Below are 27,994 nucleotides of genomic sequence, written 5' to 3' on the forward strand. Positions count from 1 at the left end.
TTTAGTGTACAAATAATAAAACAATTTTTAATGTTATATTATATAGTTGTGGCGCAGTGACTCCATATTAATAAATAAAATATAGAAATTAACAGTTGTTTTTATTATTATATCCATCCATTGTAAGTTATTCCAATAGAACTAAAACTGTTTGTTCTTTCAGTGGTGAAGTAATTCTTGATGTCAAGAAACCCACTTGAAATAAAAATGTATTTCAGAACGGTTGGTATGGGTATTAACAATTTTATTGATAAGCAGAAAACAACGTTTCGACCTACCTAGGTCGTCTTCATATTAACAAAGAAAATGACCAAGGAAGGTTGAAACGTAGTTCTCTCTTTATCAATAAAAGTTTTAATACCCATACCAACCGTTCTGAGAAACATGTTTGTTATTCCAGCTTCAATAATTTTAAACTACCCAAATCTTTGTAGAGGGCGGTATTAACATAGTAATTGCATAATCTCAACTCAGGTTATAAATTTTTTCTTAAGTAACACAGTAGTATATTAATTTATTCTTGTTTCTAAATTGAAAAAAATAAATATTGTTCAAAAAATTTATTACAACAAATAATGCAGTATTAATACTTCGAGTTACTTGCGTAAATAAGTTTAAAAATGGCGGAGAAAGCACAAACATCAGGTACGTCGGCTCAGCCGCTTGTGAAAATAGGCCACTACATTCTTGGAGAAACTCTTGGTATTGGAACTTTTGGCAAAGTGAAAAGTAAGTAAGACAGCCTTTCAGCTACGTCGTTATTAGTTTTCACTTACAACTATTTATTAACATTGAAATTATTTCCCATGTTGCACTCGGAATTTCCAAATTTTACGAAGTTATCCGGGAAGTAAAACAACTGTGCAGGGGCGAATGATACTGATATAATGATGGTGATACCGATAATAGATACTTCGTATGAAAAATATGTGAAACTCAAAAGTTATGGAACTCCGGCAAGGGCAACATGTCTAAGCAGCGTGCGAATGATCACGTAGATGCTGTTTTATCAGAATGCAATATTTAAAAATAATTTTCCCAATATTTGCATTGATTTAAATGCTGTAGTTATTTCAATAAGTAGAATAATTATTTAAAATATATTGTGTATTTTATGTTAATTTGGAATGTGAAAAAGGAAAGCATGAATACAGTATATGAAAAGCAAGATTGCAAGGATAATTACCCTAAATGTTATGTCTAAATAACCACTAAGATTCTACATGATATATAATTTCCAGAGCAGAAGTTGCACGTTTAGAGACTTAATATTCTTAAACAAGCTTTTGGAAGCTTTTACCAGTTAATATCAATTATTTAGAATTGTGTTTTTTTTATATATAAAAATCTTAAATATAGTGTATTAATAGCGTATAGAACAAATTTTATTATATTTTTTCATTTTGTGATTAAACTACAGTATTTTGAAATAGCCTAATGCAATGCTCTTTCTGATTTAAATAACAACATGTAAATAATTTACCATTGCTGTTCATCTTAAGGTTTTAGGTGTTAGTTGGCAAAGTGTGAGGAGGATACTGCTGCTACTTTACCATAAGTTTTGGATTATGTAGTGAGTTGGGCAAGTAAATAACAGATGGCCTTTAATTAAAGTAAGAGCAGTGAAAGGTATGTGGGATATTGCAGTTTGAATATGATTTTAATGGGAATAAACTTAACAGTGCTATGGAACAAAATTATCTTGGTGCTCTAGTTGACCAGTTTCTTAAACATTCAGACAATGTGCTGTTGCTAGTGGCAAACAAATATGATTTTGATTTTATCTTCAGAGATATTGAATACAAATCTGAAGATGTTATGATTCCATTGGTTTGGCCACATTTGGAATATTGTGTTTAGTTTGGCTTCTTACCTTAGAAAGGACATTAAACTGTTGGAAAGGGTTCAAAGGAGGTCTGCTAGAATGATATCTGGGATGGAAAGGTTGCCTGTATGTATAGGAAAAGTTAAGATATCTGAAATTGTTTTCTTTTTTTTGGAAGGAGAATAAGGTGTATTTGACTGATGTATTTAAGGAATTGATAGTGTTGGTTCATCATCTTTTTGTAGTTAATGATGATTATGGTAGGAACAGGGGATACAAATATAAATTTTCTAAGGTAGAAGTTATGTTCATTTAAGATAGCTTCATATTTCTGATGGGTTGTTAGCCTATGGAATGAGTTTCTTTAAGAAATGGTAGGTGCAGTTAATTTAAGGGTAGGTTTGATAAATATTTGAAAGATAAGGGCTGGTTTTGAGTGTGTCATTTTAAGGGTTTAGTGGATGGGACAGTTTAAATGGATCAAAAGGTTTCTTGTTATCCTTAAACTACATTTATGTTTATAAAGTTACTAATGTAATTCAGTATATTTACTTATAATGTATGTTATTGTAAATAAATGGCAAATGATGAAGAGCTGAGCACTGTTATTTTAGAACAATGTGCAAGTGTGCTAAATGTTTTGTTCTCTAAGAAAAGTGTTATTTCTTGACTAAGTTTTAAATTTTAAGTGTCTAAGTTAACTTGTTATTAAGAAACCACTAATAAAACTCGAAAAAATAGTGAACCGTATAACCTGAGTGCTTTAACAGTTGGGCTCCTTTTTTTACTGAGTTCAAACTGGGATTCCTTGTGAAGAAGGATATACTTTTTGAAAATGCTCCAGCTATGGTGTTTTGAATTTTTGTGTTGAATTGATTTTTTTTATTTTAACTAAAGTTCCTTAACATTAACAAAAATTAAAAATCTAACTTGGTAAGGAATATAATATCCAGCACATGTAGGCTAGAGGAATCAAATAAACCACAACATGCTGTAATTTCTGATTTATTTATGGGGTAATTAATATGTATTCCATAATCAATGCATAATTTTAAAACATAAATTTATAACAATGAACTATTTAACTAACTTGCATTTGTTGCAATTAAATATTTAACATGGCTTAAAAATTGTAATAATTAAAAGAGTTGGCTAACTTCGCCATCATGGTAATTAAAATTGATTTTTTTGTCACCAGTATAAGTTTTCATCATTAACTATGACTGTGAGAACATGCAACAAATGTAATTAAAGTTTAAAGTTTATCTTTTCACACTTGGGTGCCTGTTAACCATAGGATTACTAGTTAGACCTATATAAATCCCATAAGATTTTTACACACATTTGTTTCAAAGTTATTTTTGTATCAAATAGCTTGTGTGTCCATAATTATGTTGGAAGAGGAACCTTAACAGCATTTAAGTCACCCAGTAAAAATACTATCAATGTTAAAATTAATTCCACTGTGGAGGTTTCTGTGTGTTTTGTATAGAAAAGAGGTGATATGTACTACATGCAATGTAGGCCTCAATAGTTGTGAACGGTATAATAAAAGTAATTAAATTAAGGGTTAAAAATAGATGTAAACGAACCATGTGCATATATACATCATCATGCAGACAAGTTTGCTGGTTTATCCTGAACCAGGATTGTGGTTTGTAGAAGGGTTTGCCCAGGAATTTCACAAAACTTCTGATAGAAAATATAAGCAAAAACCATTGTAAAAAGCAGACTTGTTTTTAAACAACGCTCAACACCTTCTAATTCAATAGCTAAGGCTGCTAAAATGTTAGTAATAGTATAAAAGTTGATATGTTTACTTTAAACAATACAAACCAATCAAACTTTATCAATTTGTTCTTCATATTATTATTCATAAATTTGTTGTTTTGTAAATCTACGTAAAAATGTTTATGAATATTTTATATTTTATTCAAACCTGAGCAAATGTATTAAAAAAAAACTGCACAAGGTATACTCTACTAAAATTGATAAGTGCTATTCATGTAGAGTCAAAATAGTGATTTGTAGCTTAACAAAATAATTTACACTATTTCCAGTCTGGTTTGTTTATTTTTCTAGAGTTTCTAGTTGTAGGCCTGAAAATATAATCTTTGCATTTTGATTCAACTTGCTTCAGTACTTTTAATTGATGAACCATATTCCACCCTTTTTAAATTAACAATTTTTAATCATCTTGTAAAGAACCAGTATTTAAGTAATGAAAGACAGTTGTAGATGTGAACTTCCAAACACTTTACATTAATCCTAATATATAAAATGCTTTTAGAACCTTTATCAGCTCATATTTCAAATTTACATCTCTAGATGCATCATGTGAAGTGTTTTTTAAGATGCTCCCTTGTAGTGATTTTGGGTCAATGACCAGTTTATAAGTAAAAATTGATGGAGATCTTAACCCTATCACTGTCTGATAACCTTCAGTAATCAAAATTATTATGGTATAATCACTGCTTCCTCTGAACACTTTCCAATAAGTCAATATTCATTCATAAACAAAGAGATCAAATGTGGAAACAGTATCCCAAGTGAAGGCTTAATAGTTTAGTGATTTGTGTAGAGATATAATTACATCTTTTTAAGTTGTAATCAATATTTTGATAAGTATATCTTCAAATTCTGTTAGTTTTATTAATAGTCATAGAGCACTACTATACATTTTCCAACTTTCCATTTTATTCAGGTCATATTTTAGATTCTCAGAATCCACAATATAGCTAGAAATGCTAAAAATTTATTTCATCCAGATAACAAGTAGCATCTTCAAAAAAAAAGTTAATAACAGAGTGATAAGATAGTTTTCCTTCAGTGAAATCATGTTGGCTCTCTTTTGTTACATTTATATTTTGTTAAATGATTATGCAAAGTTTCTTTTTATTGTTGTTCTTGTTATTATTATAATTATTATTATACTGACTTTGTTGTTTCATATTTTTTTTTCCTATCCTCAGCTGCTCGTCATCAACTTACTGGTCATAAAGTAGCTGTAAAGATTCTTAATCGACAAAAAATAAAAAATCTTGATGTTGTGGGAAAGATCAGAAGAGAAATTCAGAATCTCAAATTGTTTCGACATCCTCATATCATTAAAATGTAAGTGACTTGATACATATAACTTTAACTCTTATTTCAAAAGCTCAAACATGTATTTTTATACTACAAGTGCTTTCTTTGTTTGTATACAATTTCCAGACCATTATTGTAATAACACAGTTGTATGTTATTAAATTATAAACATTAATAACTTATAAAGTGCAAGTTGCTTTTGTTACATAATTTGGAGCATTTTCTGTTGTACTTCATTCTTGCATTAGTAAATTTTATGTGAAAAGTGAAATGTACATTGTTGAAGTACTGTTTAAACCGTGATAAATGAATGTTTTAAAGTAACAGTTTAAATATTACACTCCAGGACATGGTTTATTATTTCACTGGAACGAATAAGCTGTTAATATGTAATTGTGTCTCAAAGAACAACATTAATATATTGTTTCGGTAGCCCTACCCTTTATAAATACATTTTTGAAGTAAAAAAATTGTTTTTCTTATGGTAGATTTAATTTTATTGATTTATATATAGAAAATCTTCTGCACAGGAAGACCATCATAGATTCTAAAAATGTGGCTTAGTTTGCATTAAATCCATAGTCCACATCTTTTATTGACTTTTGTGTTTTGATCTTGAGGCATTATGGTAGTTTTTTTCATTTTCCATAGAATTATTTATTCTCACACAAATAATTTTGTCTTTGCAGGTACCAGGTGATCAGTACTCCAACTGACATCTTTATGATAATGGAGTTTGTGTCTGGTGGAGAATTGTTTGATTATATTGTTAAGCATGGAAAAGTTAGTTCAAAATCTTGTTTTGGTTTACTTGATGTTACTAATGATAAGGTTTGAGTATTTTTGTATGTGTGATATTAGCTGATAGAAAGTTACCTCTTATTTATTGTATGTAGTACTTAAAAGTTTTGGGTTTTCATTTTGTTTTATATATCTTTAAAACAATAATGTTAAATTTTAATTTAAAATTTAAGTTGGCCACTTAAAATTTGGATTTTAGGGGGGGATTTGTTGGTCATTTTTAGCTCTTTGTGTTTTGTTTTAAATTGGAGTGTATGATAAAGCTCTCGCATACACCATTTCCAGTTAAAGGAGTCCGATGCTCGTAGGTTCTTCCAGCAGATTATTTCTGGTGTCGATTATTGTCACAGACATATGGTTGTGCACCGAGATTTGAAACCGGAAAACCTTTTGTTAGATAGCAATCTTAATGTGAAGATTGCAGACTTTGGTAGGTTATTCTTATAATCTTGCTGTTTATAGAGTTTTTATATATTGTCCTTATGAAATATTTTGAGAAGTTGTGTTTTTGTCTTTATGATTGTTTTTTTTAATTAAGTTTATTGTTAATGAGTTTTTTATTTTTCAATTTGCTATCCAATGTACATTATTTGTACACAGATCACACACACACACACACACACACACACACACACACACACACTAAATATATATAGTATTAGACATTTTTATAATTTTTTATATAAGTCAAAAGTTTAGTGCCCTTGGTGTACTTGGGACCCTTTCCTTTGTACCCAAAATGAAAGACTATGTACAATTGGTTTTACATAAATGGCTCTAATTCTTACCATTTCTTGTCTTTTCCATTTTCTTGTACTTTAAATAAAAACAAACAAAAACTTTCACTTTTAAGATTTAAGATCAAACTGTTTCACCAACTAAAAAATAGAATTCTGCAAAGTTTCTTCTGTTTTCATGTTTAGCTGCATAGAAATAGTGACTACAGGAATTTGTCTGAAATACTTGTAGCAGAAGTGTTTATGAGCAGTTTATTTCTCGTGCTTGAAGATGACAACATTAGTGAAAATTAACCTCTCAATGAGCAAGAAATTGTTTTGATTAGGTTTACTAGTAGTTACCTCAAATTAGATTTCAATTATTTATATGATTGCAGTTTAGTTTTCTTTTTATGGTTCTGTAAAATCAATTTACCCCAGATGATAAGGTTCAAACATGTAATTAATTTTGTTTTTGTTTATTTATTTTTTGGGACAGTAAAACTGTTAGTAATTGCAAGAAAGAAGTGAGGTTAAGCTCACTATAATTCTTGAATTTATCACTGAATTAGACCAGTTTTAGAGAATTTACTTACTTACTACTAACATTAGATAAAGTATCAAATATAACTAGGCCTTCAGTAGTGTTCTCTAGTCTATATGTGTGGTGTTATTGAAATATGGTGAATGAAAGGACACTTCAAATGCCACATACATGACTTTGTTTTAGGATACTAATCTTAAATTTTCTATTTGTATTGTTGGTAGCCTTTTCAACAGAACATTTCTCTTATTTATTGCAGTAAACTTAAAATGAACAAGTAGAACTATGTCTCTTCTTTTTGCAAGTTTTTAACTCCAACTAAGCTACAATTTTAACCAATATTTTTTACATTTCTGTTATTTGAGATGTAGAAATAATTACCAGGTATAGATAATTCACCATAATTAAATTATTATAAGTAAAGGTCTAACTTATGACCTTACAAATTTGCTTACTTGTTCCTTACCTAATGATCAAATAATATAAAATTGTGTAATAATAACATGGACTATATATTTAACTTTACAGGTCTTTCTAACATGATGATGGATGGAGAGTTTCTCTGCACAAGTTGTGGTTCACCAAACTATGCTGCTCCTGAAGTTATCTCTGGAAAGTGAGTGTAGAGATTACTTCAGTTAATTCCATTTTTCTTTTAACATAGGTGGTAATTTTCTTCAACACTTTGTTTGATATGTAAGAACTGACATTTTTATAGGCCAGTAGCATGAAACATCTCGAGCTAAGTTAGTTATGTAAAGGTTCAACAGCCTTAAATATATTTACCTTTATGATAGATGCTTTGTAGAAGTTAGTTGTTTAGAAGGTTTAGTCCATAACCTACTCTGTAATCGTCCAAAATACAAGAGGTAACTTTGGTACACATTGTCATATTGACCTCGCTATGAAAACAATTTATTAGTAATCCAGTACTTAAATCGTACTGTATTAGTTTTCTGTTATCATTCATGTGATTCAACATTTAAATACAACACTAAGCAAATTTTAGAATTAGTTTTGATATCTTATATCTTAATGAATTGTGTATATGTGTATAGTGTGTGCGAGAAAGTGTACCTAGAATAATAATAATAATATTACTTGTAATCCAATGTTAATAAATAGTGTCTTGGGTTTAAGAGTTTACAATACCACTATAAAAAGCTGTTGTAACTTTTAAATTTACATTTCATTATATTTATTATTATCATTTATACATAGATTTTTAGTTTCACACCAAATTAAGCATAACTGAACTATAATGGTTTTACTACTTGAATAGTTTTGTTGATTGAATTTCTGATTCTGTTTTATTCATGGGAAAAAAAATTGTAACTGTGAAATTAGCATCTGTTTTTAACCCTTTCACTGGAGGCATGTTAAAGGGTGCATGTTGTGATATTTTAGATAGCTATTTTCAAAATCTTATTAAATTGCTTTGCAATTACTTATGCCATAAGGGTTCACATCAGAACAAAGATTATATTTTAAATTTTAATATTATATATGATTTAATTTGTTAACTTAAGAAAATGCAAAAAAAATATTTTTGGCATATTGCATAACACACACTGTTGTGTTATTGTTCTGTTTATAATTAATTATGCCTACCATGCAATGTGTGCAATAGTTAACAAACTGAAAACTACAAATTGGTGATACTGACAAGTTATAAGTAAAAATAAGAACCTCCTACCTCCTTGATTTGCTGAGATATGAGCATATTTGGCCAATCTAGTAATTGGGTTTTTAGACTTTGAAAAGGCTTACTATACGACATAGAGGTACAGAAATTTGTGAGGTCTCGACTCATATGGGTTGTATGGCTATTTGGTTAAATTGTACTTCCCATGGTCCCTAAGCAGAGTTCTTTGGGCTTGTCTTTCACCATAAGCTTTCATTCCACACATCAAGCAGCTAGACATCAAGTGTACAAGGGCACTGAACATCCTGTGTGTCTGCTCTTCCATCTTTTGGGGAGTGGATTGATGTTCCTGGTTAAAGATCTATTGTGCCCTCCTTTGATCAAAATTGGACTATGAGTCTATGGTCTATGGCTCTGCCAGAATCTCGACCTTGAAGTTGTTGGACCCCGTCCACTGTCTGAGTTTTTGGCTCTGCATGGGAGCTTTCTATGCTTCTCCATTCCAGAGTTTGTGTACTGAGTCTTGTGAATCTTCTCTACACCTGTTTGCAATTGTATTTACTGTATACTTCAAAACTTCAATTTTTGCCACAGCACCCCACTTGAGTTTGTGTTTTCTTTGCTCATTAAGCCATACTTTTTCAATTAGTTCTCCCTCTGTTATTGTTGATATTCAAAACCGACTGTTCCTTTTCTCTTTATCACGTACTTTTATCAAGTTTTTTGGATATCAAACCATTTTGGTGATTGCTGGAATGAGCTCGCTGATGTCGCAGCTGAGTCGGTCTGCTCTGGTGCCATCACTGCTGTGTCTGTTCCATACATGGACTATGGTCCTGTGTTCAAGGCTTGGCTCTCTGCCAGTTGGCAGTCTATTTAGAGTGAGCAACATGGTAACAGGCTTTTCCAGATCAAACATTCTGTTGCACTTTGACCATCTTGCTTCCATAAGGATCAGAAGGAGGAAGGTGTTCTGGCTAGGCTATGCATTGATCACAGTTTTTTAACTCATTGTTTTCTTTTATCTGGGACTGATGCACAAATGTGTGGTCTGTGTGACACTCAAGTTGCAGTAGCCCACATTTTACTGTCATACCATCATTACAACTGTGAGTGACAGAACCATTTTAAACCTGTTTTTGCCATGGGTTTACTTCTGATGTTGGACAGTTTTGTTGGTGATGACACTGTTCATCTCAATTGCATTTTTAAATTTTTAAAGGCCATTGGCCTTTTTAATTCAAAAATTGGCTTTTGTTTTGTTTTGTTTTAATATGATTCCCTTTTACTTATTGTAATAATTTCACATTTATTTTTAATTTTTTGCCAGTTGTTTGACACAGATGGCCTAGTTGCTTTGTGCCAATAAACACCAACCAACCAACCAAACCAGTTAACTGTTGCTTTTATATGAAGAGAAAGATGCATGCTTTAAAAACTGTATCAACTCCTTATTACAAATATTTTTCAATTCATGGAACTTTTAAGTCATTTTTTAGCTTCCTTTTTTTTTAGAAAAAATGTCACATATATATTATATTTTGCATAAATGCATGCATTCTCTGTTGTATAAAATTATCACATGTATCAGGTCATTACATTACTCTGTGATGTGTCCCTAGATTTCAGCAGCAGTACATTTTATGCTGAAATACAGAAACAGCTACAATGTATTTTGGTCAACAACTATATACTAAAACTATTAAACAGAGATTTTAGATGCATTATAAATAACAATTACTTCTAGGAAAAAGTCAGTAGTGAGTAATATTCTTCAAGTAGAATGGATTTTTTGGTACCAGATTGTCTACATCTTCCAATAAAGTGTAGAGAAATGGCCGAATTCAGAGTGTTTGATAGAATTTGAATGTTTCCAAAACAATATCCAGATTTAAAACCTCAATGTTTATTTGGTTGGTGAATAAGTTTGCTGAAAGAAAAGAAGGATTTCACATCCATGTGCATCAGTAAGATATTTATACACCTATACAGTTTACTGCTAAATTTTTAACATTTTGGAAGAATTTCCAATATTCCAAGAATTGCTGTGTTTATTTTATTGGCACCAAACTACATAATAAACATTTTGACAGATTCAAAGTGCAGCCACATTGCTCTGGAGGATACTTGCTGTAAAACACTTTAGGATACCCACATAAGCAGATGAATTCCACATCATATTGTTGGCATAAGTGTTTACACAGATTCTAAGTTAAATTTCCTAGTAATCACTGTAAGATGTATAATCTTATACATTAAACATTCTACTCTCAGAGGAGGAGCTAAATCAGTAATCTATTCTCCTGTGCTTTGTTGCTTTTGAAGTTATGATATTACATAGACATGTAAATAGTCTGTTGACACAATCAGCAATTTATTACTTTATTTTCAGCAGATTTCTACTTTGGTCATATGACAGAAAATAAAATATGCATAGAAAATAAATGGAAATACTTAGCAGTTGAAACTATCAAAAATGAAGGTTAAGATTTTGGAGACAATGAAAATTATTTTTAACCTTGACATAAAAGCCACTTTGCTGTTGGAGTAGTAAGAAACATTTATTCACATTGGACAAATTGTTAGCAAAAATACTTCATTAAAGAAGTAATTTTTCTTTGTACAAATGTTATGTAATATTTATTAATAGTCTGCCAAATTTTGTGAAAGTCTACATGCTGTGTTAAAGTTATAATACTGAAACTATATGCAAGTAAAATGGTTAAGTGGAAGGACCCTAGAACCAAGCCTGTGTTGCAAGTGTTAATAGTTGAAATATTTATTATTTTGATTGTAAAACTATTGTCATAGGTAATAAAATAGAAGTCAATCTGACAGTTTAAATTAATAATAAAACAGTTATTGTACCAGTTATGTTTAATATCAATTTCTTTAATAATAAGTGTTTGGAATATAAAGATTGAATAATTAAATTATCGGGGATTATACAGAACATGTTTTGCTACCTGTTTAGTCGATACATAAAATATAACAATTCTGTAATAGGGAAGACTTGTTGTTATTGTATATTTACCAAATGATCTTATTGCAAAAAAAGGTGTTATGCTTTCTGTCTTTGAAAACTAATAATAATATCATTTTCAGGAGTGGATCTTGTATAATTAATATCAGTAATCACATTAATATGTAGTTTGATATTTGTTTATCAGTTGGTTACTGCACTTATAATAATATTCTGATGTTTTTTCTTTTTCTTGAAACAAAAAAGTTATTAACTTTCCTAACAATTTGTTTAACACTTTGAAACTCTCTTTTAAACTAGCAACATATGAAAAGTGTCTGGGAGTAATGTTTCTAACGCACTAACTTAAACAGTTGATTATAAGACCCCACTATAAAATTGGTTTAAATTATAGTTTCTACAACAGGCAGTTTGCTACTACTGAAGTAGGTTTCATTTTGAATACTCTGCTTAAATAATCTATCAAAGAATATAGTTGAACACAGTTTGACTTTTTATTTAGGTTGTTAAATAGGCCACATGCACTGTGTGCCACGTTTTGCTTTCTTGAGAACCATTAGGTTAGATTTATGTTCTAAAAATAAAGCAGTACACTTTGCTCTGTTTATTTTCATTAATTTATCTTATGGAAGTGCTTGTTAATTTATGTGATGAATATGAATCACTAGACATATATTTTCAATTAAAATTTTCATGTATGTTAAAATAAAGAAAATTAATTTTGCAACTACTATGGAAAGTTGTTCACACCATTTTTTTTTCATAATCTTAGAATTAATAAGCAAAATTATTTTCAGTTGCTAAATTTACTTTTTAAAATACTAGTTAAGTTTCAAGTATAAGTAAGTAAAGGTATGTATGTTTGCAAGTTATTTTTATAAATGTAACACAATTGTATGCAAAAAAACATAAGCTAATGATTTGGCAATTACTATGAACTTAAATTTCTTACTTTTTAAGGTTGTATGCTGGACCAGAAGTAGATATTTGGAGCAGTGGGGTTATTCTTTATGCTCTACTTTGTGGCACAGTAAGATTTAATTTTCTCTCTAAGTAAAACTAGTTTTAAGGTTGTTTTTCAGAAGCAAAACATACTTGTAGAATATTCTTATGTAAGTTATAATAATTTTTTATTGTTCCTGATTTTTGGTGGTTCTTAACAGTTTAGGGAAGTAGTGAGCCAGTCCATGGTATTACAAATGTTGAGAAATGTTGTCCTAGAACTTGTAAGAACTAATAATTAAATGTGTCTTAGCTGATATTGGATGAGGTAAATTGAGATCCATTTTTGCATGAGAAATGACTATTTGTCTTAGTGTAAATTATCAAAGGTACATTTAAACTGTAATATGTCTACATATGTCTGTGTATTTAATGTAGTGCATGATTAGACTTGTAGCTTTTAATTTTTGTTAAAATAGCTCAAGACAAGTGTTCATTAAACATATGAATTCCTCAATATGGTAAAAACAGTTGATTGTTTTAAAAAAAGTAAAGAACTTTTTAATTTATTTTTTTCAGCTTCCTTTTGATGATGAACATGTACCCACACTCTTCAGAAAAATCAAATGTAAGTTGAAGTTTGAAGCAACCTTTTATGCTGGTAGCTTTGAATATAACATGGAAAATTATGCTTGAATACAGTTTCAAAGCTCTACTTGTTACTCTTAATAATCTCTTGTGAGCATTGCTGTTTTGGCATATTTTGTGCAAGCATTTATTGTTTTTGTGATATAGTTTAACTTTGGTGACTGTATCTGTACAATTTTATGCTGGTGTCCATTAAAATTTTGCATTGTTCCAGTTCACAGCTTAAACTGTATGAACAAAGAAACAATTAGCAGCTTCTTTTAATATATCAAAGTTCTTGCTGTGACGGTTGTGAACATGCTATCGGGCAACTGTTCACTGCACTAGACAGTTTGTATAAGGCTGTAGAAGGTCAACTGTACCTTATTGACCATCTATCTATAGGAGATTGTAATCAGGATTCAACATTTCTCTTCTTCTTATGGACTTGAAATAGACTTCAGAACAGTAACTAATGGGATTATCATTCACTAAGTAATAAGGAACAGATTTCATGAATCAAACTTAATGGAGGTCTGCTTCAGACCTGAAGTTGACTCTACAAGTTATTTGAACTTTTGCCAAGACCACTAGAGTCAGATGCCTTGCATGCTGATGCTCTAACATAATTCTATAACATTCTAATGCCAATCATTTGACTGCCATCATTTTACTAGTGACAAAGGAATTCAGCAGTTTTATTATTTCAGTTTTAGATTTTCTGACTAGAGTCATGCTTGTTGCAGAGTATCCTGTTATTTTTGTATATATCTCTTTTAGACAAGTTAATTCAGCCAAACCCTAACTTTAATCATTTTGAAATTGAGTGTGCTTGTTCCAAAGGTTATAATTTGTATAAGTATTGTCAATGAATCTGGTTCACTAAATTTATCAAGGCAGAAATAACTCCCTTAAAATACTCCAGTTTAAGATCTGTTGTTCACATTCTTTAATATTTAACAAAAATTAGAATATAATCTTGGAAATTTTAATATTTCTTAAAAATTATATCCACAGAATTGTTAATGTTAAATGATAAGTAGTGTTTTCTGCATATTTATATTTTAAGGCTAATCTAGTTTGTAGAAAATGTTTCAACTTTTGAAAACAAATTGATGCCAGTTCCTTTAATGTCTTGTTGATTATGGCCTTCAAACTCATTGTTCTTGTTTCAGAGTTAATGTTTCTTGTTGATATTTAGTTTTAAATGTAACTTCTCTTATGGTTGCTATCTGGAATCTTTTTATCTTCTAGGTGTTTAATATTAAGTGTAATTTTTATTACTACTTTCAGCGGGAGCTTTCCCTATCCCAGACTATCTTAACAGGTCTGTCGTCAGTTTGTTATGTCACATGCTGCAGGTGGATCCCATGAAGAGAGCAACTATTGAAGATCTGAAGTAAGTAATTTTCTTGGTCTTACAGCACATAAAGGGGGAAGGGGTATTAAGATTTTAACAATTCTTGACTTTCCAAGATATAGTTTACTATATTCAAGGTCTTAGAAGATTTGTAGGATACTGCAATTTAAAATAGTTATTACAAATGAATATTATCAATTCAGTTTTTTTTATGGGAATTTGAAATATTTGTTTTTCTTTTTGTAAACCTTAAGATGTAGAAGAAATGAGAAGTTTCTGTAATTCATTCATTTTTGTTGTCACATAACTATAATTTATGTGTCTGTACTTCTAGCTTTCATATAATTGAGAATAATCGTGCATTTACTTTAACATTTTGGTTGCATGTAATTTACTTTGCATTGTAAGCTTTTAATTAAATTGTTTTTAAAGCTAATGTGTTTTTGTAGAAATCATGAATGGTTCAAGAAAGATCTCCCCGTTTACTTGTTTCCTTCACCAAATGACACTGATGCTTCAATCATTGATACTGATGCTGTCTATGAAGTTTGTGAAGTAAGAGTTAGGCTAACAGTATAAGCCTTTTATTAAAATACAATTTGATTTTACACATGTGTTCTAACTTCAGTTGTTTATTATTTGATGAAATACAAAAAAATATGAAACATATTTGGGGAACTCTGAAGGTAATGAATTATTTTATTTTAAAATTGTTAGAAAAGTTTAAAGTCAATTTCAAGTTGATTAATAACAACAACTATAATCTTAGCAATGTACACTGTATACTGGGAGAGCATTTTATCAAACAATAGAGGGTGTTTTTGTTTTTTCTAACCATTTCCAATTTGCCCCTGAAGAAATAAGCTCTGCCTTTCAGAAGCTCTCAAAAAAAGGTTTATAGGATTTCTATTCATTTATGTCAAACCTTCTTGAGCCTACATGTTTTTCTAAATAGTCATTATAATGGACATAGTGTGTACACATGCGAGTGAAATAATAAATACAATGTTGCTACATTTATTGACTGGCACTACAAACAAACAAACAAACAAACAAAAAAAGCCATAAAAGAAATTCATACACAGAGTATTCAGTATTTAGACAATTAGAAAAACAATTATGTGGCAATTTAGTTTTGCAGAACAAAATTTTAAATAGCTAACAGTAGCTTAAATAATCTTTACTCTATTGATGTATTTTTTAAATATGGTACTAAAAATGGCATTTTTAATAAAATGTTTTTTAAATAAAGGTTACCACTTTTAATATATAAATAGCATTACAGTTTATATTGACACAATCTGAACACTTTTCCCATTCAATACTTCCCAGACAAGTCCTTTTTAGAAAATGATCATTTTTTTTTTTCTTTTTTACTGAGATATGAATGTTGCAATTAATAATTACTAGCACAAACACTGCCCACAGGATGATGATTCTGAGTAAATAACAATATTTCTTTCTATTTCGTTTGTAATATGGAGGTTCAGACACATTATATAGTTTGTAACATAACTAGAAATTGAAGGACACAAGGTAACTAAACATAAAACTTTAGTTTTATTGACATGTTCTGGAATACTGCATTGGTTGAAAAGGCTGAATTATTCTTTGTGTGAGTTTATATCATGCTAGATCACAAGTAGATTAGATCACATTAGAGTATTTGTTTTAGTACCTTTCTTTTGTTTCAGAAATTTGGAGTTCAAGAGAAGGAAGTTCATAGTGCTTTGTTAAGTGGTGATCCTCATGACCAATTAGCCATTGCTTATCACCTTATCATAGACAACAAACAGTATGAATCAAAATGTGACATTAAAGACTTCTACCTGCCTTCAAGTCCTTCATCATCAATTGGTGAAGTAAGTGTCATAAAAAAAAAATTAATATTTACTTTATTGGTTATTGGGCCTCTTAAGGTTTGATACTCTTGTTGTTAAATGTTAAGTTGACTTTTTGTAATTTTAAAAAATCGTGATACTTGGTTAATTCAGAATACATACTTGAATTTTTCAGATCCCTGGTAAACTTCATCCAGAGCAACTGAAAGGTGATTTATTTTTTATTGTACTTGCACCAAATGATATTAGTAAAAATGGTGAAAACACAAACTGCTGTGTCTCTGTATTAAGTCTTAAATGAAGTGTCTTATTTCTTCTCATATTTGCTGTGTTATTATTTTTTTTTAGTAATGTAAGTTACTATTAAATTTAAAGTAAACAAAATATTAGTTCTTTGTAAGGAATTCAAAACTAAATAACCTGCTATAAATGACAGGAAAAATATATTTACTAAGGAGTTTTCAAGTTTGATAAGTGTTCATACATATGTCTATATAACAACTAATATTAATTTTGTTTTAAAAGTTTAACATATACATAGAAAGTTTGCCTTTTTCTGGAGTAAGTTCTTGGATTGGATCTGTTTGTAAAGAATGTGTTGAAAACTTGATACTTTTTATATTCAGTAATTTTCGGTATTAATTATTCTACTGTTTTATCGATCTTGTCACAATAGGAAATTAGTAATTACTGATTATAGTGCCCAATTGCCTTAATTATCATAGTGTACAGTAAATTTGATGATGTCATTGTATAGTATTGTTAACAGTTTAACCTTCAAAACTGTAATGAGCCCAGCATGGCCAGGTGGTTAAGGCACTTGACTCTTAATCTGAGGGTTTTGGGTTCGAATCCCTGTCACATTAAACATGCTTGCTCTCTCAGCTGTGGGGGCATTATAATGTGACGGTCAATCCCACTATTCGTTGGTAAAAGAGTAGCCCAAGAGTTGGCGGTGGGTGGTGATGACTAGCTGCCTTCCCTCTAGTCTTACACTGCTAAATTAGGGACGGCTAGCTCAGGTAGTCCTCATGTAGCTTTGCATGAAATTCAGAAAACAAACTTTTGACTTTTGTTTAAAATCATAAAATATTGGCTTTCACTGTTGATAAAAATGTATACACTTCCTTGTTAGTTACAGGTGCAGTGAGCAGTTTGTTTTTGGCAGTTGCCCACCTTTTTGTGGTTCTTCTTTTTCAGCCATTTTCTTCCTACTTAAAAAAATAAAACAACCTAAAATATGTTTTTTGCTCATTCAGAAGAAATCCAACCATTTGGCAGTTATGTTTTCAAGCCACAACTAACTATAAGGTAACTTCTTGGAACTTCACATATTCATAAATAACAGGGTTGTCAAATGATGAATTTGAATGCTTCATAGCTGTCCAATGGGATTGTTATAAACATTTGTATGTACCCATTTACTACTTTCAACTTACACCAACATCTATGAAGTAACATGCTTAATTCAAACAGTTGATATCCATCCTATTAAAAAGTTATGGGACATTCCAAATTCACAATTACTCTGTTGTCATGCACAATGGGCTAATACAGTGTGATACTAACTGGTAGACATGTAGCATATCATCCTAAAAACTTCATGAAAAACTGTAAAGTTTTGGCAAACACACAGTGTGTATTAGCTGTGTGCTTAGGGTATCTTTATTTGCTGTTTGCTAATGTACATTCTGTAAAGAAATGGATGTGCTTTGTGATGTGCAGAGCATTATTTCTTAATTGTTCATTTGTTCAATGTATCAATTTGGGTAAACACATGAGAAACAGACATAACGTGTTTTAGCTGATAATATTTTATTCTATGGTTAATAATCTTTTTTACCAAAAGGAACATGTACAGGGTCATGATTGTAACCATACTTGCAAATTAGAAGATTGTAGTTTTGAATCAAGTGGTTTGGGTGGCATTATTTTTCATTTCTGGGCAGTCTGTTTTCTGTGATCAAGGTATTTGACAAATTCTACTGATGCTAGTAATTGGTCCAATTCTGATTCCTTAGCTGATTATCAATAAAACACTGAATTATTCAAACATTTAACATATGCCATTTTCTTGCCTGTAGTTTTCTTTAGTATTAGATAGATACAATAAGAACCTTGCTAGGCTATTCAGTGTTTCACTGATTATATGGTGAGAGAGTTAACTATTTTTAGGCTTAATTCTTAGGTGTGAACAGATCATAAGTTTTATGAAATTGTGGTTGTTAACTGTGCGAACATTATTAATTAGAGATAATACTTACAGTTGAGTATTGGTGTGATATAGTGCTGGGGAGTTTAGGCACTTAATTGAGACATCAGGTGATCAAGACAGTTGATGTAGGACTTTAACTAGTTTTGGTCCATAATAAATTTGTATTACAGACAGCAAATGTTAAAGGAAATGAACTGAATTTCAATTTGACATCAGCAGTATATTTGTGGTGTGACTGTTTTATATGACTCCTACAATTCAGTACTTTTGGTGCACAAAGTCTGCTATGTTTTAATATGTGTAGGACGTCAACGTTGGCAGAGTGGGCCTGTTGGTAATAACTTGGACAAAAACAAAGGAACTCCTGCCAAGAGGGCTAAATGGCATCTTGGTAAGTAAATCCTGTGTTACATCATTGTAAAGAAAGAGTTGATTTATTTTTGCCTGATTAAATAACTTAAGTTTACTTCAATAGCTATTGTTTAGAGGTAATACACTTTTTTTTTTTTCTTGGGCTATTACTAATCAGTTATTGTAAATTTGTTTTAATTGTTTAAAAACAAAGGAATGGTAAATTTCATGACATTATTTTTTTTCCAATTGTATAGTGGTTGAAATTTGAATTCATATGGTTAATTTTCAGTAATTTTATCTATAACTTAAGTTTCTTTTATGTTTGTTTACACCAGTGAAATGTCTAACTCATTTGTAGGCTGCTATGTTGTTAACTTTAATTTAATAAAGACTAATTGTACTCGAAGATGTCTGATTTATTTTTTAGGTATCAGGTCACAAAGCAAGCCTTATGATATTATGAGTGAGGTGTACAGGGCAATGAAAGCTTTGGATTTTGTAAGTTCTGTGTTTAGGTTAATTTAAGAAATGTTGAATTTTATATTTTGAGTTTTATAGAAATACATTAAATTTATCCTAATCAGGTTTTTAACTTTTCTGTTTGGAAGCTGGGGAAGGGGGTTCTGAAGAACACTTTGAATATGTAATGATCCAGAACACAAGTAAAAGAAATATCACTAAGTATATCAAAATATTGAATGCACTATTAAAAAAAAAGAAATGTGAGGTATTGTAACATCTTCTTATTTCCATGCTATAGAGAAACACTGTTTTACTAAATGAAGACTGACATTTTGATGAAACTTCCAATAGCTCCTAAACATTAAGGTACTGAAATGTGATTAGTCAATAGAAACTCTAACCAATTTCATCACAGCATTGAAACAAGAAAAGGTATCACTTAAAGAAATAATGACTGGAAGTTAGGGATATAGGCTTGAAAACAAAAAGAGAGAGAGGGAGAACTCTGTAAAAACTAACTTGGCTTTTGAAGCAAATTTTAATTTGTGAAAGAGACATTTTTCTAAAGATACTGCTGCAGTTGATTTGAAAAATGGCAGAAAATATTAAGTATAGATTGAAAATTTAAAAATGAATTTTTTTTACAAAAAATGACAAATTTAATCTAGTTTAAAGAGTACTGGAAGATGAGTATTTTGTTTCTCAACAAACAGCAGAGAGTGATAGAGAGTTCTATTTTCTTTTTTTATACATACATAATATGTATCTATCTATGTATGTATGGTATGTATATAAATTATTGTTGTATATATGATACATAATACATTGGTAATCTACATGTTATTATTTATTTAAAATGTATTTCTTATTGATAAACTGGAACTTGCCGTAATTAAATGCTTTTCAGAAAAAGTTTAAAAATACAACTGAGATAATTATTACTACTTAGTTTTATCAGCTAGAAACTTAGTTGAGTAACAGTCAGTGATGCCACGAATGTCTTCCCATGGAACATCAAAGTGAAATGTATGTCATTAATAAAAACTTTAGTTTCAAGAAGTTTCCACTTTGTCAGTCTGTTAACTTTGAATCCATAAGAATTTCTTTTAGCCCTGTAAATATCCACGTAACAAGCAATCTTTAACTCAAAAGAAGCAGAAGTGGTAGAGCCTCTGTAGGAAATGTATATTGTGTTTACTCTTTTTGTCTGAAAGTCTACAAGAACAGGGCTGGATTATGTGGTGGTGCAGTTCTGTAGCACTTAACTCATCACTCTCTGCTTTTATCTCTTTATATAAATCAAAACAACAAACATAATGTTTAATATTGAATTTATTTCAATTGAAAATATAATAACAGTTCACAATATTTCATAAGTAATTAGATAATTTGTTTATGATTTACTGCAAATTTTGATATAACCTCATCCATATTTAGTGCTCACAGGACATCTACTTCAGTAGAGAGAATGGTAAAGTCTTTAGCTGCCTTATAATAGAATTAAGATAATTCTTGGTAAGCTTAATTTTGGAGAAGGACCTTTTGACTTAACTTGCCAGTCAACTGCAATAAATAATAATTAACTTACTGTCATGCTTTTGACAGTTATTGTTCAGGATAAAAGATCTCGATTTAAAAAAAAAAATAAAAAAAAAAAATTTGAATTTACTATAACAAGTAATTTAAGTTTTGTGGAAGGCCTTGGAGTAAGTGATCCATTGTTTTCCAGCACTGTAGAGGAATATGTATCATTTTATGAGAAATCCAGACTTTCTTTTGTTTGTTTTGTTATTTAGTATTCTAATTTAGACTATGGTCATAGTATTGTTGTGGTACGTCATCTGTGCAACATTCACCATTCCTCAACTTTTTGGAAATCTGTGAAAAACTGCTTAGTCAACAAGCGAGAATTCCCAAGTGTTTGTTTTCATCGAGATAGAAATGAGATTGGATTGCAAGTTGACCTGCAAATGTAAATTAGCAGAATATGTAAGGCATTACAAGCATAGCAAATGTTGATGTGGTCATGATGACACAGCAGTTGCTTAAAAGTAATTTGTAAAGAGGATAGAGAAGCTTAGTTGGAAGAGGTGCTTTCAAGTGTCTAAAGAGAAGTACATCTGTGTACAGGTACAGTAAATTTTATAGATGTATCTGAAAACCTGTCTTCAAATGGGGAATAGAGGAGAAAAATTCGAAATCAAATAAGGACTGAAGATGGCAAAACTTTTTATGAATGAAGTGCAAGAATATTACAAGAAGAAGAAGTACTAAAATAATGACAAAATAGCATGACCATAGCATGTGGTTTGTCTTCTTTGTTGGGATGGAAATGCATTAATGACTATTGGGATTAAACAAAACAGCATGACAAAATGGTCTCTGGATCATGCTTTACATATCGATGCACCTCTCTCTTAGGCTTACAGATTTCTATGCCCTCTATTTACCTAAATAGTCATATTTTGTCATTAAACCAAAGATTGCTTTTTTAAATTTACTGTGAAAAGAATTACTTGCATTATGTACTTCATACAGTATTTTTAAAACTCTTATACCTATTTTTAGTACAATTTCATTACAAATAAATTTTAAAATTATTTTTAAGGATTTGTTTAATTTGTATTTTTCTTGGAGAAATTTTATTGTGATGAGTAAAACAGATGAAGGAAATTTACAATTTGGAGCATTCATGAAACACCACTTTAATTACATTGATTATTTGTGTTATTTAGACTCCTTTCATAGCTCTAGTACATTTTTGTATAAGCTGAATCTTTGTAAATGTTAAAATTATTTTTATTAAATTTGTTTGGCCCTATTTACTAAGTTGTTTTTTATGTTTGGATCTTAGGAATGGAAAGTTGTCAACCCATTCCACGTTCGTGTTCGTAGAAAAAATCCAAGAACATCTAAATATGTGAGTGATATGTTTTTAATATTTTATATAAAATTAATTTGAGCATTTTCACATATAACTCAATAAAAATAATGTAGAATATGTGATGTTTATTCACACTATAATTTTTCACATACATTTTTATTGTAGCACTGAGAGTATCCTAACATTAACCACTGTCGAGTTTTGTTCTTTATTTCTAAGTACATACATCTAAACATTAAAACCTATCTCGTGATACTTGCATGTTGCAGACAATAAAACTGTTTTTCATTACAACATTATTTATATATTTATATTAAAAATATAAAGAATAAACATTTCTTAACTTTTGGAATATGAGGTGTTAAAAATGGTTTGAAATTGTTTTCAAAATTACATTTTATAGGATATATTGATATAAAGTTCATAACATAATAGGGATTTACATGCATATGTAAAGTATCTTAAGTGTGTGTGTATTTTGTACTTTGAACAATGTATACCAGGGGTTCCCAACCAGTTGGTCGCGAGCCCCTGGGGGGTCGCGTAGCCTTGCTAGAAGTAGCTTGGGATAACATTAATTTTATTTCATCCATTACATTTTCATGCTCTTACATTTTTTTTGTTTTGGTGCAAAGCAAAACGTGTGCTACGTTAGTTCAATGTCATTAGGTGATATTATGGGTGTATGTATGCATGCCTGTGACTGAATGTGCCTGTGTGAATGTGTATGTGTCTGCAACTGTATGTATGTGTGTACTAGTGAGTAGCGAGTATGTGAGTGCACACGCATGTATGTATGCTTGTGTGTCTGTTTAGCTGTGATTAAGTGTGTGTGTGCTCGCTGTCGACACGCGAGTCACATGTCCGTTGCTGATTGGTGGATGACGAATCGCGCGACTGGCCACGCTCCCATCCCTCCCAATACTTACCCCATCATTACTCCAACTGCACCCCCCACAAGTAGTCAGTGTAAGATCTACAGTTGCCAAAGCGTTCATTATTCAACATTTTTATTTTATTTTAACAAGGAGATAAGTAAGCAGTAGAGATGAGTTGTGTCCATGGCTAAACGGTGCAGATACTCAGAATGCTACCTCAACATTGGCTTCACCACTGTGCTCGCCAACAACGGCATCGAGAAACCACAGTGTGTTTTGTGCCATGCTGTCCTGAGTGCAGAGTCAATGAAACCATCAAAACTCAGCGTCATCTCGAGATGAAACATCCAGAAGACGCAAAGAAGGGTTTGGATTTCTTCAAACGGCATGAACGGTGTCTTAAAAGCCAAAGAATCGATAGAAGTGGGTCTTTTCAGCAGCAGAGTGCAGCCGTAGTGGAAGCTTCATATGAGATTGCATTCGAAATTGCTAAACAAAAAAAGCCTCACACGATTGGAGAAACACTTCATAAACCCTGCATGATGAAAGCAGTAAATCTTATTCTTGGAGAAGCCAGTGCAAAGAAGATGCAGCAAGTATCCCTGTCAAATAATACTATACAGAGGCACATTTCTAAAATGTCTATGGATGTGAAGGAACAGGTTTTGACTGAAATCAAGGGTTCCCCTTTGTTCTCCTTTCAGCTCGACGAGTTAACAGATGTAAGTTCATGTTCTCAGTTGCTTGTCTTCGTGAGATACATTAATTCAGGTGACATCAAAGACAAATTCTTATTCTGCAGTGCACTTGAAACCACAACAAAAGCTGATGATGTCATGGAAAAAGTTTCAACTTTTTTTCAAGATGAAGATCTTCAATGGGAAAATGTATGTGGGGTTTGTACAGATGGGGCACCGGCTATGCTGGGATCGAAATCAGGATTCCAGTCGAGAGTGAAGAAGCTAGCACCTCAAACAAAGGGCATTCACTGCATGATTCATCGATATGCTCCCACCAGTAAGACTCTTCCTGCCTCTCTGCAGGAAGTGCTTGAATCTGTAATTAAAATTGTAAATTATGTGAAGTCTCAAGCACTCAACACTCGCCTATTCAAAGAACTATGCAAAGACATGAATGCTGACCACGAAGTCCTCTTCTACACAGCAGTACATTGGTTGTCGAAAGGAAACGTTATTAATCATGTCTTTGAAATGAAAGATGAAATAAAGCTATTCCTGGAGACTCAAGAAAGGAAAAATCTTGTAGCTCAGTTCGAAGATGAAGCATGGAATAAAAGGGTTTCTTACCTAGCCGACATTTTTAACCAGCTGAACAAGCTCAATTTGAAGCTTCAAGGAAGGGAAACACATGTTCTCCTTTTTCAAGATAGTCTTCGGGCCTTTGTTTTCAAACTGCAGAACTGGCGTCGGAAAACCAATCTTGGAAACATCGCTATGTTTGAAAAACTTTGTGGAGTGACAGATGAGTCTCAGATCCAACTGGATCAGTTCCTCAAGGATGAGATTATCGAACATCTTCAGTCTCTAGAAAGGAAGTCGGCGTTACTTCCCTGAGCTATCACAGGAACAGGAGGCCCTGGTAAGGAACCCATTTTGTACTGAACTTGATGTATCCAGCATCCCAGATGATATCCAAGATGAATTTCTGGATCTAAGGAACGACTCTTCAGCTCGTGATCTCTTAAAGGTGAAATCCGTGACTCAGTTCTGGTGCTGTGTATCAGTCATACTCCAAAGTCAGCATGATAGCTTTACGTGTCCTTGTTCCATTTGCTTCTACCTACTTGTGTGAGGCAGGATTTTCCACTCTTATCAATATAAAAACAAAGAATAGGAACAGATTGGATGTTGGAATTGACATGAGACTGGCTCTAACAAACGCTCGGCCACGAATTTCAAAGCATTGCTGCTGAAATGCAACATCAGGCATCTCACTAGCTGGGTTGGATAGCCATTCAAACCTATGTTAATATTATTTTAAGAAATATATGTTCTTTTTGTGAATTCAGGTTGGACCAATGTGATTTAATTTGCTAATAAATAATTACAGAATTTTTAAATATTTTTTTAGATGTTTCTTTCCCTCTCCTTCATAGAAAATAAAAGAAAAATTAAGCTGCTGATAGTAAGCCCTAAGTAGGGAGTCACATGGGTTTCAAACTTTTAGGTAAGGGGTTGTGAGTGCCAAAAGGTTGGGGATCCCTGATGTATACCAAGTAACCTTTCACTGAAAACATTTATAGTAAGTCTTGCCTTACAAATCTAAAGAACAAGTGTCTGTTTTCAGCTGACTTGCAATAGATTCTTGAATAAGATTTTTTCAATTCGATTTTTATTTTTGTTTATAAATAATTTATATCTTCCCCAATTTAAGGTTTCTTTTCATGTTTCTCACTAAATTCTTCCCTACCTCAGGTGAAGATGAGCCTTCAGTTGTATCAAGTAGATTATAAAAGTTACCTCTTAGATTTCAAGTCCTTGGAGTGTGATGATAACCTCGACACAAGTAAGTTTGTTTATTTGTTGTTGTTTTATGTTCTTGTTTTAAAGCATCTCCAAATACAGTCTGTAAACGTTTTGTTTTAGGTACTGATGCTGTATCATATAAAATAATGTGTAAATTGAAAGTAGAATACTTGTAGATATTTACTTAGTAGTTCTGGTATACTGGTAATGGAAAATTGTTTTGTTCATATTTATATCATTTAGATGGTTGGTGAAAAAGTAATCCAACTAAATACTAGACTTATAACAGTGACTAAGTAAGTCAAGTTAGTGAATACAGAAATATAAAGGAAAGGAGTCCTCTAATTTTTAAACCACTATTAAGTGTCATAATTGTAGCATAAAATCATAAGAAGTAACATATAAGATTAATGTGTTTTTTTTATTTACAGTGAATGTTTTAATAGGTGACATAGATTAACATTGCTGAGATTTTCACTTGAATTGAAACATGATACAAGTATGTGGTGATTTTTGCAGATTCATTGGCTAGCTCTATCGATTCCAACATCTTTAATCAGTGTCATCATACTATGGAATTCTTTGAGATGTGTGGGGCTCTTATCACTCAGCTTGCTCGCTGACCCTTGCAAGTTTGTTCCTTGTCCCTCACACCTGTTTTTTTTTTTTTTATTAGCTTATAAGTATGGTAACATAGCATATATTGAATTGTGGAATATAAAAATAGAATTTATGAAAAGGTTCAATGAAGATACAACTTTGTATGAACTATTTGTTATAGCAGCTCTACAAACATAAAGGTTATTTTACAGGGAGTGTAAAGGATACTAAAGAATTTTTTTTTTGTAATTAGATGAAAAAGATATTAAAACAGTAACAGTTTTTGTTGAAGAACAAAGGATTGCAGACCACTACAATAGGTAGAGTATACCCATGAAAATGTGGTGTATATATCAAATGTATGCTGTTAGTTTGTGTTATGTGAAAGAATAGTTTGAAATGTACATACTGGATGAACCAATAATTTTTAATCTTTCTTTACAGTTAAGAAATTAAAATACAAGTGTATTTATAAATATGTTTCACCACTTTGTACTGTTTTTCAATAAATACCTTTGGTAGAACAGTAAATTTGAGCTTTAGGTAGGAATGTAATTTCAGTGTCACGCGTATGAAAGTAATTTTAATTCATATTATAAGCACTTGAAATACATAAGCCATCAGTAGTAATCTTAGAGTATTTCATAAATTCTTAAAACAGTTATCATATTTTGAATATATCTTTACTGTAGTACGGGAGATAGGATAAGATGGAATATTTGCTTACCCAGCTGTTTCCAGAGCTTACACACACACATTCTCTCTCTCTCTCTTTTAATCAAATACATGTTACATTACTGAAACTAAATATCCTGTAAAGAGAATTGATATTTTGAGGTAAATAGATCTTGGTTTTCATTTGTTTGATATTATGAACTTGTCAAGACACTGAAATCATTTTACTTGTCATCTGATGTATTATCTCTCACTTCTGCATCGAATATGCCATCAAAGATAGAACTAGTTTTTTAGTGTTTGTTCTGACCATGAACTGATATTTTTAATTTGCACGTATTTTGACATTCCCAGTAATTACGTAATAAACATCTAAATTTATGGTTAAAATATAAAGTACTATCTTGTAACCAAAATTGGGTTTAAAATGTAATCTATGTTATTAGGATCAGTACATACAGTACATTTGATTATCTGTTGGATATGAACTGTTTCCAACGATAAAATGATCAAAGTAGACCAAATATGGACAGATTCTTATATAAATTTTTTTGAAAAACTTCACAGTTTCTGTACCTGACTGATTTACCTAAAACCCAAGAAACTGAGTATATACTGATGTCTTAAATGCCAAAAGTTACATTTGCAATGTGTATGAATTGTAGTTAAATTATTCACCTAATCATCTGTAAAACCTATTATAAGCTGTAAAAACAGTGTGTAATTTCTAGCTTGTCGTTGAGTAGTGAGTGTTTTTTTGGTTTTTTTCCAGTTTCTTTTCCTCCCTCGTAATACTGGTTGTTCTACTCGATTAATCTTTGGAAAAAGTAACTTTTTTTTATATAGTTTTAAAAGTCTGTTTATTTTTAGAATTTCTCTTTTATTATATTGCTTATCTAATGAAAAAATTAAATTTGTTAGAATCTATTATTTAGTACCTTGAATTTTGGTTTTAGTTTTTGGATCTTAGGATCTGTGTAGCAAGATATTTTGTACATAAATGTAAATGAAAAACAAATAAAATGTGCATTATTGTACAACTGTGTGTGATTATTTTCTCTTTCAAAGC

General features: G+C 31.0%; 1 protein-coding gene across 2 annotated transcripts; it reads left to right on the forward strand.

Moving 5' to 3' along the window:
* Window positions 1–393: 393 nt before the first annotated feature.
* LOC143249330 (5'-AMP-activated protein kinase catalytic subunit alpha-2-like) lies at window positions 394–27,965 on the forward strand. 2 transcript variants are annotated; one of them, XM_076498975.1, is made up of 16 exons: window positions 394–729; window positions 4,798–4,939; window positions 5,602–5,695; window positions 5,999–6,143; window positions 7,502–7,589; window positions 12,562–12,631; window positions 13,123–13,171; window positions 14,464–14,569; window positions 14,980–15,085; window positions 16,225–16,392; window positions 16,547–16,580; window positions 18,891–18,977; window positions 19,368–19,438; window positions 22,257–22,322; window positions 25,600–25,690; window positions 26,170–27,965. In XM_076498975.1, exons 1-16 carry the CDS (start codon window positions 621–623, stop codon window positions 26,271–26,273), a joined length of 1,530 nt encoding a protein of 509 aa, XP_076355090.1. In that variant the 5' UTR covers window positions 394–620; the 3' UTR covers window positions 26,274–27,965. The 2 variants fall into 2 exon arrangements, with proteins under 2 accessions (XP_076355090.1, XP_076355091.1); XM_076498976.1 differs by lacking the exon at window positions 394–729 and adding an exon at window positions 836–994.
* Window positions 27,966–27,994: the final 29 nt, after the last annotated feature.

This window comes from Tachypleus tridentatus, chromosome 4 (assembly GCF_004210375.1).
Source record: "Tachypleus tridentatus isolate NWPU-2018 chromosome 4, ASM421037v1, whole genome shotgun sequence".
Taxonomy (NCBI): domain Eukaryota; kingdom Metazoa; phylum Arthropoda; class Merostomata; order Xiphosura; family Limulidae; genus Tachypleus; species Tachypleus tridentatus.

Excerpts from the sequence above, each read along its gene's own strand:
- LOC143249330 (XM_076498975.1), top strand. The coding sequence starts at position 621 with ATGGCGGAGAAAGCACAAACATCAGGTACGTCGGCTCAGCCGCTTGTG. Across the intron at positions 13,172-14,463 it reads ACTCTTCAGAAAAATCAAAT|CGGGAGCTTTCCCTATCCCA; the intron begins GTAAGTTGAAGT and ends TACTACTTTCAG. Across the intron at positions 16,581-18,890 it reads TCATCCAGAGCAACTGAAAG|GACGTCAACGTTGGCAGAGT; the intron begins GTGATTTATTTT and ends TAATATGTGTAG.